At 41.0% G+C, this 23,203-nt stretch overlaps 1 protein-coding gene across 7 annotated transcripts in view; it reads right to left on the bottom strand.

Moving 5' to 3' along the window:
* Mp (Multiplexin) overlaps nucleotides 1-23,203 on the bottom strand; it is an 884,548-nt gene that overhangs the window by 84,713 nt on the left and 776,632 nt on the right. For all 7 annotated transcript variants that reach the window (XM_065230395.1, XM_065230396.1, XM_065230401.1 and 4 more), the window contains one exon: nucleotides 22,597-22,689. In XM_065230395.1, coding sequence (XP_065086467.1) covers nucleotides 22,597-22,689 — 93 coding nt within the window. The remainder of the gene's footprint in view (nucleotides 1-22,596; nucleotides 22,690-23,203) is intronic.

Genomic DNA, 23,203 nt, shown 5'->3' with positions numbered 1-23,203 from the left:
ATATTTTTCAAAAATCTGTAATCTGTATATACAGATATCTGTATCAAAATATTGAAAAAAATCTGTATGATTACAGATAAATCTGTATATGTGGCATCACTGACGGTAACCTTCTCACGAACGAGTGTGAGGTGATTGAGAGGTGTAAGCAGTACTATGACGAGCACCTCAACGGTGAAGCAGCAGAAAACGAAGGTGGCACGGCAACAGACCTTGGAGCACGTGCAGAAGACGACAGCCTACCAACCCCTGATCTTCAAGAAGTTGAGGATGAGATCGGTCGGCTGAAGAACAACAAAGCAACTGGTGTAGATCAACTACCAAGTGAGCTATTAAAATACGGTGGTGAAGCACTGGGTAATTGCCAAGATTTGGAAGGAGGAGATATTACCGGAGGAGTGGTTGGAAGGTGTCGTATGCCCAATCTACAAAAAGGGCGACAAGTTGGATTGCTGCAACTACCGCGCGATCACACTGCTGAGCGCCGCCTACAAGGTACTCTCCCAAATTCTATGCCGCCGTCTGTCACCATATGCAAGAGAGTTCGTGGGGCAATACCAGGCGGGATTCATGGGTGCCCGCGCTACCACGGACGAAATTTTCGCGGTTCGGCAGGTTCTGCGGAAATGCCGCGAATACAACGTGCCCACACATCATTTGTTCATCGATTTCAAATCCGCATACCACACAATCGATCGAGATCAGCTATGGCAGATTATGCACGAGTACGGATTTCCGGATAAACTGCGCGATTGGTTAGTGAGCGCTCAACTTCCGAGCTGAACATACGCGTTTTTGTTATTGCTCGTGGAAGTCGAACACGAACTAATTTCCAGTGTTAACTGTGTTTTTTCGTATTCTGCTCATCGCTGAGCCGTTTTTCCGTGTCGCTGCGCGTCCAAACGACTCCGCGATGGGCCGTCGAGAAAATACCTTTCGAATAGATTTTTCGAATGTGCCGAAGAAACCGGACCTTGCCAAAGTCCACAAATTCTGTGCGACCATTCTTGGTCTGAAACAAGGTGAAGTGCTACGTATACAGAACAGCAGAGCCCTCGGTGTTTCGTTCGTGAAAGTTGTCGACCTAGAGTTGGCGCAACGAATCTGCGAGGAACATGACAACCAACACGACATTACCGTCGACGGAAAAAAAATATCCGCTAAGGATCACGCTGGAGGATGGAGCAGTGGAGGTGAGACTCTTCGATTTGTCCGAGGTGTCGGACCAAAAAATCGCCGATTTTCTCGGAAGGTATGGTGACGTCATATCAGTACGAGAGCAACGATGTGGAGCCGATATCGATTTCCCTGGTATTTCGACCGGTGTCCGCATAGCGAAAATGAAAGTCAATCGTAATATCGAGTCGTGGGTCATCATCGACGGTGAAGTGACGAATATATCGTATTTCGGGCAGCTACAAACATGCCGACACTGCCGCGAATACATCCACATCGGGGCTACTTGCGTGCAGAATAAAAAATTGCTCGTGCAGAAGTCGTACGCCGATGCCGCAAAGCAGATGCCTTCACAAAAAACATCTCAAGCCGACTATACTCCGAACCAAACCAACACACACTCGAACCAAATCGCTCCCAGTGCGAATCAAAGCAAAACAACTTCGAACCAAGCTGCACGGCCCCGTTTCGAACCAAACTCGGTCAACCCGGCTACCATGCCGCCACCGAAACAAGTTTCCCACCGACAACAGAAATTGTTACCACCGATCCGCAACGAACAGAATTTTCCCACGCTAGCCTCTTCCTCGGCTTCGATTCCCCCATCGGACAGCGGGTCGTTGACTCCCTCTACAGGTCAACAGCCCCCTGCTAGCAGTGGAGTGGATCGCAAAACTGCTAGTGGCAAGTCCGATGGCAACGAAACAGATTAGTCTATCGGCTCATCCAGCTCAAGAAGGCATCTCCGCAATCGACCACCAGGCAAGAAGCCTCGGGTGGAGGACGACTGCGACGACAAGCGAGATGGGAGTAACCAACTGTCGTAATGGCTGAGTTCTCCAGTTACAACCTCGCCTCCATCAACATCAACAATATCACGAACGGAACGAAAATTGACTCTCTTCGGACCTTTGTACGAACGCTGGAGCTAGATATCGTTTTCCTCCAGGAGGTGGAGAATGATCAGCTCTCTCTCCCTGGCTTCAACATTGTCTGCAATGTGGACCAGGCAAGGCGAGGAACGGCAATCGCGCTGAAAGACCACATTCAGTTCTCGCATGTGGAGAAGAGCCTGGATGGCCGCCTCATCGCTTTGAGGGTGCAAAACACGACTCTCTGTAATATCTATGCGCCATCGGGGACAGCTGCTCGTGCGGAAAGAGAGAGATTCTTCAACGGCACGATCGCATATTACCTTCGGCACAACACGCAACACGTCGTCCTCGCTGGCGATTTTAATTGCGTGCTTCGCCCGAGCGACTCCACGAGTTCAAACACAAGTCCGGCGCTCCAAGCGACCGTACGGCAGCTGCAGCTTCAAGACCTGTGGCTGAAGCTATATCCCACAACCCCCGCACCCACATACGTTACGCACAATGCGGCATCCAGGCTCGATCGCATGTATGTAAGCTATGGGCTTTGCGAGCATCTGCGAAGTGCTGCCACACACGTATGTTCGTTCACAGACCACAAAGCTCTTACAGCGCGAACTTGCCTTCCGCACCTCGGTCGTGAACAAGGACGTGGATTCTGGTCCCTCCGTCCTCATCTTTTGACTGCCGAAAACATCGATGATTTCCAAGTCCGGTGGCAGTTTTGACCCGCCAACGGAGGAATTTCCCCAGCTGGATGGCATGGTGGATCTCATACGCGAAGCCAAAAATTAAATCGTTTTTCCGCTGGAAGTCAAGCGAAGCATTCAGCTTCTTTAACGCCGAATACCAACGTCTCTACGCGCAATTGAGGCTCGCGTATGATGGCTACTACCAAAATCCAGGCATGTTGACGACTATCAACCGCGTGAAAGCGAAAATGCTCACGCTGCAGCGACGCTTCGCACAAAATTTCATTCGGATCAATGAAACATTCGTAGCTGGAGAGAGCATATCCACCTTCCAGTTGGGTGATAGACGGCGTAAAAAAACAATCATCACAAAGCTGCAGAACGAGCGAGGAGAACAGATTCAAGGCTCCCTGGAGATCGAGCAGCACATGCTCCGATACTTCAAGGACTTGTATGCGGCGGGGGAGACCAGGCAAGTTGGGGAGGAGATGTTTGAAACCGAGAGAGCAGTACCCGAGAACGACGAAGCTAACGCTGCTCTTGTGGCAGAGATCAGCATCAACGAATTGAAAAATGCCATCCGAACGTCACAAAAACGAAAATCGCCGGGTATCGATGGTCTACCGGTAGAGTTTTACCATCGAACTTTCGACATCATCTATCGAGAGCTCTACTTCGTCACCAATGAAGCTATGACGGATGAGCTACCTTCGGAATTTGCCGATGGCACTATCGTACTGGTTAAAAAGAGAGGTAGCGATGGAACAGCTAGAGCATACCGTCCCGAGACGGCTAATACATAGGTGTAACAGTCGGAAGAAGTGTTAGTTTGTTTACTTAAATGAACCATGCCCATTTTGTTATGGCATGTTTGCTATAAGAAATGCGCCTCGTGTTTATTAGCGAATTTCACATCAAAGATTGATTCATTGAGTAGGAAATCAGTTTGGCACGGCATTTGTGACCAGCATACACCTTCCGGTAGTATGAAACAGGTCAAAAACTGTTCAAATCCGCAGATAAAATTTTTGTTTTGAATTTCTGTATAGCAAAATAGTGAACTTTTCGTGAACATTAACGGCAAAGAACTCACCAACACTGGGAGACTGTGAGTTCCTGCACACCTGTCATAAAACCGTCTCGATACCGTCCGATCAGCCTGCTCAACGTCGACTTCAAAATTCTCTCCCGCGTCATGAAGACCCGCCTGGAACACATTCTCCGGACACATCGAGTCCTGAGCGACGCGCAAAAATGTGCCAACACCGATCGATCCGAGACGGCTAATACATAGGTGTAACAGTCGGAAGAAGTGTTAGTTTGTTTACTTAAATGAACCATGCCCATTTTGTTATGGCATGTTTGCTATAAGAAATGCGCCTCGTGTTTATTAGCGAATTTCACATCAAAGATTGATTCATTGAGTAGGAAATCAGTTTGGCACGGCATTTGTGACCAGCATACACCTTCCGGTAGTATGAAACAGGTCAAAAACTGTTCAAATCCGCAGATAAAATTTTTGTTTTGAATTTCTGTATAGCAAAATAGTGAACTTTTCGTGAACATTAACGGCAAAGAACTCACCAACACTGGGAGACTGTGAGTTCCTGCACACCTGTCATAAAACCGTCTCGATACCGTCCGATCAGCCTGCTCAACGTCGACTTCAAAATTCTCTCCCGCGTCATGAAGACCCGCCTGGAACACATTCTCCGGACACATCGAGTCCTGAGCGACGCGCAAAAATGTGCCAACACCGATCGATCCGAGACGGCTAATACATAGGTGTAACAGTCGGAAGAAGTGTTAGTTTGTTTACTTAAATGAACCATGCCCATTTTGTTATGGCATGTTTGCTATAAGAAATGCGCCTCGTGTTTATTAGCGAATTTCACATCAAAGATTGATTCATTGAGTAGGAAATCAGTTTGGCACGGCATTTGTGACCAGCATACACCTTCCGGTAGTATGAAACAGGTCAAAAACTGTTCAAATCCGCAGATAAAATTTTTGTTTTGAATTTCTGTATAGCAAAATAGTGAACTTTTCGTGAACATTAACGGCAAAGAACTCACCAACACTGGGAGACTGTGAGTTCCTGCACACCTGTCATAAAACCGTCTCGCGATCGATCCATCTTCCAAGCCACGCTCTCGCTTAAGGATCGTGTAGCACAACTAACCGCGAGAAAGCAAAAAGGGCAAATGGTCTCTTTCGATCTCGACCACGCGTTCGATCGGGTCTCTCACGAGTTCCTGCATCGGACTCTTCTATCTCTGGGTTTCAACCAGGGTTTCGTCGGCTGGCTCTCTCGGATCGCTGCTGCGTCTTCGTCACGTCTGCTGGTGAATGGGCGCCTTTCACAGCCGTTCCGTATAGAGCGATCCGTACGGCAGGGAGACCCAATGTCGATGTTACTTTTCGTGCTTTATCTCCATCCCCTCCTCACACGGATAGAGCGAGTTTGTGGTGGTGACCTTTGCATTGCATACGCCGACGACATCACGTTGATTGCAACACAAACAATAGACCGTATTTACCAGCTGTTCGGCAGTTTTGAGCTAGTTGCCGGGGCAAAATTAAATCGGCAAAAAACAGTGGCTATCGATGTTGGATTCGTCAATGGGAACCCACTTGTAATACCAGGACTGCAGACGAAGGAGAATGTGAAGGTTCTGGGTGTTATTTTCACCAACTCAGTGCGGCTGATGGTGAAGCAAAACTGGGATGCTTTAGTAGCCAGAATAACACAACTTATTTGGTTGCATAATATGCGCTCCCTTACCCTGCAACAGAAGGTGATTTTGTTAAACACCTTTATTACAGCGAAGGTGTGGTATCTTTCGTCTGTAATACCACCACAGTGTGTTCACACGGCGAAACTGACAGCGACGATGGGAACATTCCTGTTTCGTGGACTGCCCGCACGAATTCCAATGCAGCAGTTGGCACGTAGCAGAGACAAAGGTGGACTAAAGCTACAATTGCCGGCGATCAAATGCAAAGCGCTTCTCATCAACCGCCACCTGCATGAGATCGATTCCATTCCCTTTTATCGTTCCCTTCTCTCCCAAAATATTCCTCCCCCTGCCGATCTTCCTTGTTTCAAACTGCTTTCTCAGCAGACTGCTTTGCTTCCACCCAACATCCAACAAAATCCCACCAGCGATCAAATTCATTGCCTCTATCTTGAGCAAACCGAACTGCCAAGGGTGGAACGGAACCAGCCAGGTCAAAATTGGAAAAAAATCTGGACAAATATTTCGTCCAGAGGATTAACGTCGTGCCAACGCAGCGATCTCTACATGTTAATCAACGAGAAGACGGAGCACCGCAGACTAATGAACATTATCGGACGTGCAAATGATTCGAATTGTCAGCACTGCATGGTGTCTATTGAAACGCTACAGCACAAGTTCTGCGAGTGCCCTCGTATAGCTGCAGCATGGACGCACGTACAACGAAGAATAATGACGACTCTTGGCGGATGGCAACGACTTTCCTTCACCGAGTTGATACGACCAATCTTGGGCAACATTGCAGCAGCCAGAAGAAATGAAATTCTTAAATTGTTTATAAAATACATCAACTATATTAATGCAAATATTAATAACAGAATAGATGTAGGTGAACTAGAATTCCTTCTGAATTTAGAAGAGTAATATTTTTTACAAATTGAATGTGATATCTATTAGCTAAAAATAAACAAACTATATTTTACAAAAAAAAAAAAAAAAAATTGGTCAAGGCGACGATGGATCGAGTGATGTGCGTTGTTCGAGTATCGGGGACACTCTCGAGTTCCTTTGAATCTCGAAGGGGGTTACGGCAAGGTGATGGACTTTAGTGTCTGCTATTCAACATCGCGTTAGAAGGTGTGATCAGAAGAGCTGGGATGGACGCGAGTGGCACGATCTTCAGGAAGTCTATCCAGCTTCTTGGCTTCGCCTATGACATCGACATCATGGCATGGAACTTTGAGACGATGGGGGAAACGTACATCAGACTGAAGGCTGAAGCTAGGCGGATTGGAAGAGGTTCTATGGAAGACAATGTTAGCCTCCCACCCCGAGTTCAGATTGACGGTGACGAAATCAAGGTGGTCGATGAGTTCGTGTATTTGGGCTCACTGGTGACCGCCGAAAATGATACCAGCAGAGAAATTCAAAGACGCATTATGGCAGGGAATCGTACCTACTTTGGACTCCGGAGGACGCTCCGGTCGAATAAAATCCGCCACCGCACGAAGTTGACTGTCTACAAGACGCTGATTAGACCGGTGGTCGATACCTGGACTATGCTCGTGGAGGACCAACGCGCCCTTGGTGTTTTCGAACGGAAGGTGTTGCGTACCATCTACGGTGGAGTGCAGATGGATGACGGAACGTGTAGGAGGCGAATGAACCACGAATTGCACCAGCTGCTGGGAGAACCATCCATCGTCCACATTGCAAAAATTGGGCGACTACGGTGGGCTGGGCACGTCGTTAGAATGCCGCACGACGACCCAGTGAAAATGGTTCTAGAAAGCTACCCAACAGGAACAAGAAGAAGAGGCGCGCAGCGGGCAAGGTGGATCGACCAAGTAGAAGGTGACCTGCGGACCCTTCGCAGACTACGAGGCTGGCGAACTGTGGCCATGGATCGAGTAGAGTGGAGACGACTTCTTCGGACAGCAGAGGACAACAAGGCCTTAGCCTGATTGGTAAGGTAAGTAAGCCTATATTTTTAAGTTTGCAGTTTATGGATCACTTTCTTTTTTTATGGATCAATTGCAATATGTTTATGGGTAATTTGTACAATTCCAATGCTCATTATTTTGAAATTTAGCGGTACATTTTTACAATTGTGTTGCTAAATTTCACATAAAATATTGATAATATTGATATTTTTTATGGATCATCCACACTTTTTTTAGGGATTTTCTCCGATGTTTTATGGATTTTTTTTTATTAATTAATTTATTTGTACAGGCTCAATCGAATAAACTTTACAGAGCCAAGTTATCATTTGCGTTATACATAATTGATGTCTTAAATCTAGATTTAAAGGAACTGAACCGATTACTCGATGATTTACGATACAAATATTTTATTATTCCTAAAACATGAACTTATTCCTATTCAATTTGGTATCCACAGTGTAATTATACAATTATTAGAGAAACAAACATTAAAAAAAAACCCACACGAATAAAACAAAAGCTAAACACAAGGTTAGTCAAACTTACAATCTAAGGTTAATATTCTTAAAGAAAACGTATATAAGTTTCATAAACTCCAGATCGCGTCTACCCAAAATATCTCGAACTGGAACATTAGGTTGTCTACCTCGAGCCCGAAGGGAATCGTACAGTTCAGATCTGACTCCACGATGCTCAGCACAAGACCAAATAATGTGATCTGCGTTCTGGTAACCTTGTCCACATTCACAGAGATTGCTGTCCCCCAGCCCAACACGGAACAAGTGAGCGTTTAACGAGTAGTGATTGGACATGAGGCGAGACATCATACGAATGAAGTCTCGACCCACATCCAACCCCTTGAACCAAGGACTCTTCGATACCTTAGGGATGATCGAATATAGCCATCGTCCCAAACTTCCTTCGCTTCATTTATTCTGCCAGCTGACGAGTGACTGTTGACGATAAATGAAGAAAAATTCATCGTAGGCGATTTGTCGATCGTAAGTATCGCCTTCCATAGCGCCCGCCTTAGCAAGTGAGTCAGCCATCTCATTGCCCGGAATCGAGCAATGAGATGGGACCCATGCAAAGGTGATGACAAAAGATCTTAAAGTTAAAGCACTTAAAAGCTCTCGTATTTTCATGAGAAAATACGAGGAGTGCTTTACCGGCCTCATAGAGTGAATAGCCTCGACAGAACTGAGACTATCCGTAAAAATAAAATAGTGATTTGGTGGAAGTGAAGTGATCGTTTCTAGCGTATAATGTATTGCCGCCAGCTCAGCAACATATACGGAACAGGGAGCTTGAAGACGACTTTCTCCGAAGAAATTAATTAAAATAATGTGGTTCTCTGTAATAGAATTTTAGTCCACCTTCCGCCCCTCACCGCCAGGTTCGCTAGTATTTTTGTTTTGAATTAATTCAAGTTGGTTTTGTGTGCAATGATCTGGCAGCCCGCGTTCTCGCTCGCGTTGACGAGGTGCTGTTTTCTCACTCATCGAAGGAAATTTTGATTAGAGTGAGAAAGTAAGGAACAGTCAGCGCGGGAACCGTGTGCGTTACTATAGGTGCGGCAGAAGGAATGTAGACAACTCTTTCGTTCTCACGGTGTTCTTACGCATGATCCAATGTTACGTCACACTAGATCATGCATAAGAACGTCGTGATAATGAAAGAGCTGATTTCCTTCTGCCTCACCAATCACATTGAGATGTTTCTTTTTTGATTCTGAGAAAAGTTGACCTGAGTAGCCCGAGTAGCCGAGTAGCCACGGATTCATTGAAATAGATAAATATGATAAAATACCCCAAGTAAATAAGATCACAAGCAATATCGCATGATAAAACCCAAATTCAATCAAAAAAATATCCAAAGATATCTAATGAAGAATTATTTTCTAGAAATTTAGAAATTATCTACATAGGTAATACAGAGATTAAACATTTGTTCAGGCTCCTTTCAAGAATTTCAACATTCAGGATTGAGCAAATAGCTTTCAAAATTCTTAGACTTCGAACAGCTGTTAAGATTTCATGCTTACAAAATAATTAAGTTCCGAGTCTAGGAAAACTCTTTAAATTAGAAATTTTGAGTCATACGGCACGAGTTGAACCTCAGCTTGTTAACCGAGCTTGTGCTGCATAGGTGGAAAAGATTACTCAGTTGAAAACTTCATCTGCATGATGACTGGATAGTTTGATAACTGGTACTTGTCGATGACGATGATCTCGTCCAATTAACCAATTCGACAGGGACATCCACTCCGATACAAACGTTAGCTCCACTACCCGCACCCGTGCCGGAAAATGTTTTACCTCTCTGGAACCGGTTCGAGTTGCCAAACAAAAACGCCGACTGCTGTAGTAATTGGAAGTCGATCGATGTCGAAGTAATAGAAAAAAATATGAATAAGAATAGGCTGAGCAGTCGAGGCAGCAAGAGATAAAAACGTGACATCAAATCCTATGTCCCGATCGATTCGTATACAGAAGTTTCACTGCGCCGCCTGGTTGGAAAGGATTCCCCGCGACATGAGGGAGCGCCACTACGCGAAGCATGCCGGCCTTACCTATCGGGTTGATATCGATCCAGTGGTCGATCTGTACGACGAAACTACTGTCACGGCGATTGTAACTATGAAAGTGCACCGGCAAGTGACGATTTACTGCGACAAATGCAACGTACCTAAGAAATCGTCTCTCGGATTAGTATTCCACCGGTTGGTTTTGCATGATAAAACACAACCAGTACTCGTACTGTCTGGTTCTGCAGAAGAAAAGAAGAAGCTGGAGCAGAAAAAACAAGCTTGGGTGGATCCTTCCAGTTCCGCTACAGAGGAGCAAATGCATACCGACACCGATTATGGCCGGGTTCTGTTTGTTGGCGTCCAACAACGATGTCTTCTCGATCGCGGATGACTCTGACTTTAGTTAGAAGCACGGACTGAAGAATTCTGTAGCAACAATTGCAACTAGCACGAGTCATTGACTGCTCAACATCGTTTACTTGTAAGCAAATGTTAACCCTATGTGCACCCGTAATCATTTTAGCCTATGGTCTTTCATTATACAAAAGAAGTGCAGACGACATAATGACATGCCGTTTGACAACAGGCTCTCCCTTTCAATTTTCGTCAGAGAAAAAGAGATAACAGGTGGTACCCCCTACTTTAAGCTAGTACATATGAGTAGATAGTGTTGCCGTGAGGTACACTCGAAAATTTTAAATGTAAGTGCGTCAAATCAAATTTCGAGCCGCTCCGTCTGTCACTTCGTTTGTGGTCTCCAGAGTGTTGAAGCGGTTCCAGGAGCGGTTGACGTTGGACCACGGCAAAGGAGCTGGAAGAAAACCGGGACCGGAGAACAAAAAGACGGAGGGAAAGGTGAAGCGGATGATTAAAGCAAATCCCAACGTCTCAAGCCGTGATTTGGCTAAAAAGATCGGCATGTCGCAGAGCTACGTCCAGAATGCAAAGAAGAGAGCTGGACTACATACATACAAGGTACAGAACTTCCCAAACCGCGATGAGCGGCAACAATCGACGGCTAAAACTCGGGCACGGAAGCTCTACGAGAAGATGCTGACAAAATATGGCTGCTGTGTGATGGACGACAAAACGTATATAAAAGCCGATTTTAAGCAAATTCCGGGGTTGGAGTTTTTCACCGGCAAGAGCAAGTTCGATGTGGACGACAAATTTAAGAAGAAGAAAATGTCGAAGTTCGCCTCCAAATATCTCATTTGGCCGGCCATCTGCTCTTGCGGACTGAGGAGTGAGCCTTTCGTGACAAAGGGCACAGTAAATGGCGAGATCTACAAATCTGAGTGCCTCGAGAAGCGCCTTTTGCCGTTCTTGCAGCAGCACGACGAAGCTCCGCTATTTTGGCCAGATTTGGCATCATGCCACAATTCTAAAAGTGTCCTGGAGTGGTATGAGGCCAATTCTGTCCATTTTGTTCCAAAGGACATTAATCCGCCAAACTGTCCGGAGCTGCGCCCGGTGGAGCAGTACTGGGCAATAATGAAGCGGGAACTTCGGAAGAGCAAGAAGACAGTCAAAGACGAGAAGGACATGTTAAGAAAATGGAAAAAAAAAACTGAGAAACTGGTACCAGATGACACTGTAAAGACTTTGATGGAGGGCATCAAGCGAAAATGCGTTCAATTTTACACTCAAGGCTCCATCGATTAACTTTTCTTTTGATTTTTGAAGTAAATATATGTATATAACTACCCTAAAATTTTGGTTTGATTCTAAACATTATAAGAAAATTGGCATGACATTTTCGGTGTCGCAATAATATCGTGTTTGCTCTTTAGTACAATGACATAAAACGAGTTTGAGGGTTCTGCTCAAGAAGCTTTTCAAAATTTTCGATTACCAGTGGGTTCAAAACTTCACAACGGGTGAGGAGCCTGAGGGACAATTCCGAAAACCGATCCGATAGTGGCAACATGCCCGCCAACACTTCTAGACTCATCGTATGAGTCGAGTGCATGCATCCTAACGCGATACGAAGACAACGATACTGGATACGTTCCAGTTTGATGATGTGAGTTTTAGCCGCCGACTGGAAACAAAAACTACCGTATTCTAAAACCGATAAAATCGTTGTCCGGTACAACGTTAGAAGATCTTGCGGATGAGCTCCCCACCACGTTCCGGTAATTGTTCGGAGAAAATTGATCCTTAGTTGGCATTTTCGTCTCAGATACTCAATGTGGGATCTCCAGGTGCAATTGTAATCGAACCAGACCCCAAGATATTTGAAGGACATAGAATGAGTGATCGGTTTACCCAAAAGTTGAAGCTTCGGTTGTGCTGGGCTATGCTTCCTAGAAAAAACGACCAACTCAGTTTTCTCCGTGGAGAATTCGATACCTAGCTGGATAGCCCAAGTAGGCAAATTGTCTAAGGTATCCTGTAAGGGTCCTTGCAGGTTGACCCCTTTGGGCCCTGTCATAGACACTACGCCATCATCTGCAAGTTGTCTCAACGTGCAGTTGTCACTTAGACCATTGTCAATTTCTCTGACATAGAAATTGTACAAAAGGGGGCTTAAACATGAGCCCTGGGAGAGACCCATGTAACTAAATCGAGAAGCTGTAGAGTTTCCGTGAGAAAAGCTCATATGTTTTTCTGACAGCAAATTGTACAAAAAATTATTCATTAATGGAGACAATCCACAAACGTGGAGTTTCTCTGAAAGAACTTCAACGGATACTGAATCAAAAGCCCCCTTGATATCCAAGAACACAGAAGCCATTTGCTCTTTCTTAGCAAAAGCTAACTGAATTTCCGAGGAAAGCAACGCGAGACAGTCGTTCGTTCCCTTGCCCCTACGGAATCCAAATTGAGTATCTGAGAGTAGATGGTTCGTCTCAACCCATTTGTCCAAGCGAAAAAGGATCATTTGCATGTTTTTAATGGAACGTTTTTCAATTTTTTATAAATATTTTTATCAATTCTAAAGGTGCATACTTAGGGCTGCCATTTATTATTTCACATTGTATGAGCACTTTGTCGGAATTGCTATTAGTAAGAAGGGTCAGATCTGAGCATAGATTGATTAATTCAAGTTTTTTTTAAATAGTTCTACTGTACCAACACTTTGCTTTGAACATCCCAATTGAAATTTCTACCAGCAAACATTCGCCGGTTATAAATTTGTGTTGACTGTGTGTAATCAGTGAATGAAAAATGCCTTCAAAAAAACGCTAAAAATGGTTCATATTTCGATAGACAGACTTCGAACCGCAGAAAAAAGCAACATCCATCGTCACGTTAGAAAGCATTTTCATGTAGCCATGGTTTTGTGCAGTCTGCTTCCAACGAGTTCCGTCCTGGTTATTGTTCGTAGTAGTTTTTCAACCCATTCCCACCATTTCGGAGCTTCCCCTTGCTCCCGGTTTAATTAATTTATGATTAAAATACTTGAAAATTATGATGCTGTTGCTACTGAAAATTTGCATGGACCCGACTTCTCGTCTCTCTTCCTTTTACGCTTTTATTTTGTATGTAAAAAGAGTACGTGTGTATGCAAAAGTTGATTTCCTACCATGGCAAAAAAAAAACAGAAATGAACAGAAAATTTCATAGTATTTATTCACGATGAAATATGACCACTGGCCACAGAAGGGAGCAAAAAGCGATCCATACAATTACAATGAAAATCGAGAGCACAAGCAAGCCGGAGCACGAGGGCACGGAATTCGCGGCTGGTCAAGCGAACAATGAAACGGAACGATCGGTGGTTGTAGTGGAAGAATATTCCACATAATAGAATTTCGAAATTCTCTCCGGAAGCGATGGGTGCGAGAAGCGTAAATCTTGCAACTGCTGACCCTCGTCCATTCGGGATCGGGGTGGGAGGTGCTGGGGGAAACTTAATGATGGTGAACGGTTATATTGTTGGTTGCTCGGTTGGTAATTCTGCAAAAGTTTTACTGTCCTGGATTGCGAGCGAGCGAGCGAGTGAAACCGAGACCTCTGCACGATCCCCGGGGAAATTCGTTGTAACCTATATAAAGCCGAAATCGGTTACGGAGTTTCTTCGAAGCAATAAAGAAAACGCGTCGTAGAAAAATGAAATCTCTCCCGCTTTCAATCAGCGTCGTACTGCGAAACGAGTTCCCGCGGTTCCGTGATGATGACGATTATGGGGATGAAGGTTGGAAGGGCCGGCCATCGTTACAATAATGGAATACTTATCAGGCGGAGAGGGAGAGAGAGAGAGAGGAGCGAAAGCGAAACAATCCCTTCTTTATTGGGGGTAATTTTCCGGCCACTTAAACAATAGTAATACGAACGCTGCAAAACGAGATGGGTGGATCACTCTCTTTTATGATTTAGTACATTTCCGCTGCTGAAAATGGTAGTTTGTTGCGAGGAAATTTATTGTTTGCCAATGTGAAATGGACTACAATTGGACTGCGTTATAGTTTTCTATGGTAGATTTGAGCGGTTTGATTTTTATCTGGACGGGAAGGCATTGTTAGATTCAGGATGAATTTCTATCTTGAATGTTTTTTGTATTCCTTGTAAAATAAAGGAGGAATTCTTATCGAAATTTCAAAATAATCCTTTTAGAGTTACGCAAAAGTTCCTCCTCAAATGAATTCCTCCTCAAAATTAATTCCTCCTAAAACCTATGTAAAACTCAGGATGAATTCTTCTTGAAATTCAAGACCATTTTTTTTTCCAAAACTCTGTATAAATCCCATTCGGCATTCAGGAAAAATCCCATCCACAGTTCGCTGCCACAAGTCGACCAAGTAGATTAATTATCGCCGATAAGTTCAGTGTTTATTCTGCAGCGTTCCGGTCATAAATAACCGTTCAGCCGACCTTTGCCTTGTAACAGGATCTTTTTTCTCTCCAACGTACGTACTTTCAGTTTCAGTTTGCACGGCACAGACACGGTTAGAGTTCCACTAATGATTTACCCCTCCGAAAGCCCCACTCGGGTACCATTAGGCCGAATATCGTCCACAATAACTGCCTCCCGTGTGCCGTGTGCTTTTGCCAGTCGGAAATTTTATTCTGTTTCATATCCTATAAAAAGCTCAGCTTGTCTACTGCTGGCTCACTGCCCGTTTTTCTGTTTTGTTTTTGGAGATAGAGAAACATTAATGCGAAGAAAATTTTCATAAATTCCATCCGATGACACCTACTCGAGTGGCTGGCGGAGGCTTAGGATCCATGATAGAGGGGAGGGGTCAAAGTCATACATTAAAGTGAGGGTCATTTGACCTTTCGTCGGGTGCCGTGCCGTTATGAAAAATGGAGAACCGCTTCAGGGAAAATCACAGCCGGAGATTTATCATGTTGCTGTGCCGGTCGTTCCTCTGTGCTTTTTTTTTCGATTTAGTTCGGTGAATATTTTGGGGTTGTATTGGCTCCACAGGAGGTGACAACGCTGTCGCACTCTCTGATGGGAGGTGTCGTTATGAATTCGAAATGTGTAGGCTGGCAACTTTTCGTGACGGTTTGATTTTTATTGATATACGTGGAGATTTTCAATGGCTATTGGATCAAATTCTGAAAGGAAAGTTCGTCTGGACTGGAATAATGAAAAATGGAATGGGCCAAATGAAATAATGAATTTGAAAGTTCATTTTTCAATTCGTCAATTGAAAGGACAATTATCAATAAATATTTTTTAAAAGGACAATTTTGAACTGGACAACTGAATTTCAATTCCTGTCCTGTCACCAAGACTTGTGTTTGAATTTATTGATGAGCTTTTCTCAAACTGCTTAAGTTGCCTGACGAGTTTTTCTGGATTAAATATGCACTGTATTCATGATGACTTTTATCAGATCAAACGGTAAATCTAGACGAAAATGTGAAAAGGGCCAATCAACAATATGAAAACAATGACTTTAACGTCTTTTTTTTCACGAATGTCAACACACCCACGCTAACTTACTACACCATTTGAAAGAGAAACCTTCCCCTACCAGATGCTGTTGTTGGTTTGCCATAATGAGTCTTAATCCACGAGAAAGCGTTGAACGTCGGCCATTGTTTACAGATGGTTAACGATTGGACCTTTTCAAATGATCGCTTAATTTTTTTTTGGGAAATTAGAAATGTATTTTTCTTGGATTTCTGATTAAATTTTTCTGGGATTCCGAATGCACTCATTCTGGATTTGATAGTAAGTTTCTCCCAAAAATTCAAGATGAATTTCCTCCAGATTTAAAGTTAGATTGCTCTTGAAATGAACTCTTCTCGGAATGGTTTCTTCTCAGAACGAATGCTTATCGAAGTGCTGTGCGTAAATCTCACTCAAAATTCTCGGAGAGTTTATCTGGGATTTTTTGTTGAATTTCACTCGAAATTTTCGATGAGTTCATTTCGAAGTTCGCGATGAATTTGTCTCGATGTGTTTGATAAATTTGATGAATTCCTACCGAAGTTCTCGATGAATTCCTATCAAAATTCTCGATGAATTGTGTTAGCAATTCTTGCTGATCTGATTTGAATTTCTTCATATGGTTAATTCAGGATGAAATCCTCGCGGTTCGAAGTTCGCGATGAATCCCTATCAAAACTCTCGATGAATTGTGTTTGAAATTCTTACTGATCTCATTTGAGTTTGGTTCATTCAGGATGAAATCCTCACGGTATTCAAGATAAATTGCTTTTGGGTAGAGCAGTACATTCCTTTTGAAATTTTGATTTAATTTATCCAGAGCTAAGATATAAAGTTCTCCCGGAATGTAGAGTGGACTCCTACTGAAATTCAAAATGTACTTCTTGCAGTATACACAGTTAATTTATTTCAAAATTAATTCGTTTCTCCTTTCCAAACCTTGAAATGAATGCCTTTTTTAAATACTTGATGATTTTTGCTCGAAATTATCAATAAGTTTCTCGAATATTCTCGAAGTTTTTAGGGAATTCCCTTAGAAATTCTCAATGGTATTCTGTCGACATTCTAGATGAATGAATTCTTCTCGAAATTAGGAATGAACTCCTCTAGGAATTCGGATCAAATTACTTTTCCACTCGGACTTAGGAATGCATTCTTCTCAAAATTTGGAATGCATTCCTCTCGAAATTTGGAATCAAGTACTTCTGGAATTTGGAATTAATTCCTTCTGGAATTCGAAATGAAAACTGTCCATTCATCATGAAATTTTATTTTATTTTCCCGGAATTAGGAAAAAAATTTCTCCCGGAATACAGAATACACTCCTCCTGCAATTCAGAATATTATTTTTTGCATAGTAGAAGATGAATTTATTCCAGAATGCATGAATGACTCGTATCTACATTAATTCCTCTTCAGATCAATTCTTCTTGGAATGAAGTTCCCTTAGAATGAATGCTTATGATAACAACTTGATGAACTTTGCTCGAAATTCCCAATAAGTTTCGTATCTCGAAACTCTCGATGAATTAATCTCAAAGTTCTCGATGAATTTGTCTCGATGTTTTTAGTGAATGCCTATCGAAATTCATAAAAGTATTCTATCAAAATTCAATATGATTTCGTTTCGGAATCTGGATGAATTCCTCTCGCAATTTCGAATGAATTCCTCTTGCCATTCGGCATGAAACTCCTCTCATCATTCGGAATGAATTCCCGTCGGAATTTGGAATGAATTTCTCTGGGAATCCCGAATGAATTCCTCTCGGAATTCGGAATGAATTCCTCTAGGAATTTATAGTGAATTTACCTCGGAAGTCATAGTAAATTTTCCTCAAAATTCGGAATGAATTCCTCTTGGAATTCGGAATAAATCCCTCTAGAAATTTGGAATTAATTCTCGCAATCCAGAATGAGTGAATTTGTCTCGGAATTCATAGTAAATTCTTCTCGGAATTCAGAATGCATTCCTCTTGGAATCCATAATGAATTTGTATCGGAATTCATAGTGAATTTATCTCGGAATTCATAGAGAAGTTCGCTGGAAATGAATGAATTTATTTTTCCCGGAATACATAGTGAATTTATCTCAAAATTCAAAGTGATTTTCTTTCAGAATTCATAGTAAAATCCTCTTGGAATTCGGAACGAATTCTTCTTGGATTTCGGAATGGTATTCTCTCGGAATTCATAGTGCATTTCTCTCGGAATTCATAGTGAATTTTTTTCGGAATTCATAGTGAATTTCTCTCGGAATTCATAGTAAATTCTTCTCGGAATTCGGAATGAATTCCTCTTGGAATTCGAAATGAATTCCTCTCGTAATTCGGATTGAATTCCTATCGGAATTCGTAAAGAATTCCTATCGGTATTCGTAATGAATTCTTCTCGCAATTCGCAATGAATTACTCTCGGAAATCGGAATGAATTTCTTTCGGAATCCGGAATGAATTCCTCCCAAAATTCAGAATGAATTTATTTAATCATCCGGAATAAATTCCTTTCGGAATTCGCAATACATTCCTCTCGTAATAAATTCCTCTCGTAATAAATTCCTCTCGTAATAAATTCCTCTCGTAATAAATTCCTCTCGTAATAAATTCCTCTCGTAATAAATTCCTCTAGTAATAAATTCCTCTCGGAATAAATTCCTCTCGGAATAAATTCCTCTCGTAATAAATTCCTCCAGAACAAATTCCTCTCGGAATAAATTCTTCTCGGAATTCGGAATGAATTCTTCACGGAATTTGAGAATGAATTGCTCTTGGAATTCGAAATGACTTCTTCTCGGAATTCAGAATGAATTCCTCACGGAAATCGGAATGAATTCCACTGGGAATGCATAGTGATTTTTTCTAGAAATTCTTAGAAAAATTCCTCTTGGAATGTGGAATCAATTCCTCTAGGAATTAAGAAAAAAATGCCTTTTGGAATGCGGAATGAATTCCTCTAAGAATTTGAAATGATTTCCTCTTGGAATTAAGAATGATTTTCTCTGGGAAATCAGAATGAATTCCACTGGGAATGCATAGTGAATTTTTCTAGAAATTCTTATACAAATTCCTCTTGGAATTTGGAATCCATTCCTCTAGGAATTAGGGAAAAATGCCTTTCGGAATTCGGAATGAATTCCTCTTGGAATTCGGAATAAATTCTCCTCGGAATTCGGAATAAATTCCTCTCAAAATTCGGAAAAAGTTCCTTCCGGAATTCGGAATGAATTCCTCCCGGAATGAATTCATCATGAAATGAATTCCTCTAGGAATGAATTATTCTCGGAATGAATTTCTCTCGGAATGAATTCCTCTCGGAATGAATTCCTCTCGGATTGAATACCTCCAGGAATGAATTCCTCTCGGAATGAATTCCTTTTGGAATCCGGAATTAATTCCCCAGATCAATTAACAATTCAAGAGCCACATGAGAAAAGGGCATACAAGCTTTTTGTAAACAAACCTTTGTAGGCCCTTTTCTCACCAACCGAGGGTCGCTTATGCTAACCAACAACATCATCGGGAAGGGGCAAGTTTCCCCTACCCGGTGATGTTGATGGTTTGCGTTGGTGTCATATGGGTGGCGAGAAAAGGGCATAAGAAGATTTGTTTACAAAAAGCTTGTATGCCCTTTTCACATGTTGTTCTTGAATGTCAAAACATGAAGTTTACAGTTGTCTTTTTTTAAAAGGTCTACAGTAGTCCAATTTACCATAGTCCAATTTTCAATTGTCCAATTAACAATAGTAAAAATTACAATTGTCCAAATTTCAATAGTCTAATTTACAATAGTCCAATGTTTAATTTTACAATTAACAATGGTCCAATTTCCACTTGTCCAATTAACAATTGTCCAATTTACAACTGTCCAATGTCTATTTTTTTCAATTTACAGTTGTCTAATTTACAATTGTACAATGTCAAAATTCTCGATGAATTGTGTTTGAAATTCTTACTGATCTGATTTGAGTTTCTTTTGATGGTTCATTCAGGATGAAATCCTCATGGTGTTCAAGATAAATTGCTTTTGGGTTAAGCAGTACATTCCTTTTAAAATTTTGATTTAATTTATCCAGAGCTAAGATATAAAGTTCTCCCGGAATATAGAGTGGACTCCTACTGAAATTCAATTTACAATTGTCCAATTAACAATTGTTCAATTTACAGTTGTCCAATTTACAATTGTCCAATTAACAATTGACCAATTAACAATTGTCCAATTAACAATTGTCCAATTAACAATTGTCCAATTAACAATTGTCCAATTAACAATTGTCCAATTAACAATTGTCCAATTAACAATTGTCCAATTAACAATTGTCCAATTAACAATTGTCCAATTAACAATTGTCCAATTAAAAATTGTCCAATTAACAATTGTCCAATTAACAATTGTCCAATTAACAATTGTCCAATTAACAATTGTCCAATTAACAATTGTTCAATTTACAGGTGTCCAATTTACAATTGTCCAATTTACAATTTTCCAAATTAACAATTGTCCAATTAACAATTGTCCAATTAACATTTGTCCAATTAACATTTGTCCAATTAACAATTGTCCAATTAACAATTGTCCAATTAACAATTGTCCAATTAACAATTGTCCAATTAACAATTGTCCAATTAACAATTGTCCAATTAACAATTGTCCAATTAACAATTGTCCAATTAACAATTGTCCAATTAACAATTGTCCAATTAACAATTGTCCAATTAACAATTGTCCAATTAACAATTGTCCAATTAACAATTGTCCAATTAACAATTGTCCAATTAACAATTGTCCAATTAACAATTGTCCAATTAACAATTGTCCAATTAACAATTGTCCAATTAACAATTGTCCAATTAACAATTATCCAATTAACAATTGTCCAATTAACAATTGTCCAATTAACAATTGTCCAATTAACAATTGTCCAATTAACAATTGTCCAATTAACAATTGTCCAATTAACAATTGTCCAATTAACAATTGTCCAATTAACAATTGTCCAATTAACAATTGTCCAATTAACAATTGTCCAATTAACAATTGTCCAATTAACAATTGTCCAATTAACAATTGTCCAATTAACAATTGTCCAATTAACAATTGTCCAATTAACAATTGTCCAATTAACAATTGTCCAATTAACAATTGTCCAATTAACAATTGTCTAATTAACAATTGTCTAATTAACAATTGTTCAATTAACAATTCTCCTATTAACAATTCTCCTATTAACAATTGTCCAATTAACAATTGTCCAATTAACAATTGTCCAATTAACAATTGTCCAATTAACAATTGTCCAATTAACAATTGTCCAATTAACAATTGTCCAATTAACAATTGTCCAATTAACAATTGTCCAATTAACAATTGTCCAATTAACAATTGTCCAATTAACAATTGTCCAATTAACAATTGTCCAATTAACAATTGTCCAATTAACAATTGTCCAATTAACAATTGTCCAATTTCCAATTTCCAATTAACAATTGTCCAATTTACAACTGTCCAATTTACAACTGTCCAATTTACAATTGTCCAATTTACAATTGTCCAATTTACAATTGTCCAATTTACAATTGTCCAATTTACAATTGTCCAATTTACAATTGTCCAATTTACAATTGTCCAATTTACAATTGTCCAATTTACAATTGTCCAATTTACAATTGTCCAATTTACAATTGTCCAATTTACAATTTTCCAATTAATTGTCCACATTACAATTGTCCAATTTACAATTGTCCACATTACAATTGTCCAATTAACAATTGTTCAATTTACTACTGTCCAATTTACAATTGTCCAATATACAATTGTCCAATTTACAATTGTCAAATGTCTATTTTTTCAATTTACAGTTGTCTTATTTACAATCGTCCAATGTCTAATTTTCTAATTTACAAGTGACCAATTAACAATTGTCCAATTCACAGTTGTCCAATTAACATTTATCCAATTTACAATTGTTCAATTTACAATTGTCCAATATACAATTGTCCAATTAACAATTGTCCAATTTACAATTGTCCAATTAACAATTGTCCAATTACTAAGTGTCCAATTTACAATTGTCCAATTTACAATTGTCCAATTTACAACTGTCCAATTTACAATTGTCCAATTTACAATTGTCCAATTTCCAATTTTCCAATTTACAATTGTCCAACTAACAATTGTCCAATTTACAATTGTTAAACTTACAATTGTCCAATTTACAATTGTCCAATTTACAATAGTCCAATGTCTATTTTTTCAATTTACAGTTGTCTAATTTACAATTGGGTTCTTTAAGGGTATTGCGGGAAATGCACATTCATAATCTGCATTAAAAATGGAACCCAAACCCAAAATTTCATCAATTTTGGTACACTGGGACTATTTTAAATAAGAACGATTACATTTGTAAAAACCACCTTATTAGCGCTCCCCGTTGTCACTTTGTATAGGAGCGAGCTGTCAATTTGTCAGTTTAGTGTCAAACAGTGTAGTTATTATTTTGCCAATCTTCATAAGAATTGTTCAACAGTTCGATTTCGATGTTCAAATTCGCTTGCATTCAACCTTTTCCCAGCAGTCCCACCATAATAACCATAACTTCAGACCAGCAAGTAGGCTGTCAATATGCCCAGATTATATCGATACGAACGAAAGTTCAAGATCACTCCCATTATAATGGAAACCGAGTGATGCATCAGGAGTGGGGAAGGATTACTGACCCGGTTGTAATGCTTCCGGGCATCCAAGCTGCCGAGAGGCTAAGTGCTAGTCGTGGAAAAGGAGACTATAGTACTTACTGCAATGTATTGCCAGCCTTTGTTCACCCGCACCAGCAGTGCTTCCTCGTCAATTATGTAGGCGAGCGTTCCGACGGGGCTCGTAGAAGACATCTGTGGATATAAATTAGAGGAAATAAAAGAAGCATGAGAATTGGTTCGGAAGGGTGTGTGTGTGTGTGTGTGTGTGTTGGTTGAAGGAAAGGGGTTCATTTTGGACGACGACAACGGTGGACCTCTGAGGGTAAGCTCTGGATTTTGCGGATAAGGCTTGACACTGTCCAGCAGCAGCAGTCGTTGGTCTTGGTTGGATGATGGCGTGGATGCGGAAAAAGAGTGCATTTATTATTCATGATAAGGTCTTATTTATGTTTGCGTTGCGCCTGCATGGTATGCACAAACACACGTCACATGGCTGATGAGACCAGGGTGTAGAAGAGAAATGATAAACTCCTGAAGCTGTGACCATTGCCAGCAGCACACAGAGCTTGTGGTTGACAATGTGGTCCGAAGTGTTCGGTTTCCGGGTTGAAAAAGTCAGAAAAGTTGTCTGTTTGTAGAGTTTTTTTTGCATTCAAGAATGTACACACATAGATGAAGCTTAAAATTGCATACCTATCAGGCGCTA

This window comes from Ochlerotatus camptorhynchus, unplaced genomic scaffold, assembly GCF_037179485.1.
Source record: "Ochlerotatus camptorhynchus isolate MF236.1 unplaced genomic scaffold, CSIRO-AGI_Acam_v1.1 ptg000330l, whole genome shotgun sequence".
NCBI classification, from domain to species: domain Eukaryota; kingdom Metazoa; phylum Arthropoda; class Insecta; order Diptera; family Culicidae; genus Ochlerotatus; species Ochlerotatus camptorhynchus.
The sequence above is the reverse complement of the archived record's forward strand: the minus strand, read 5'-3'. Positions and strand labels throughout refer to the sequence as shown.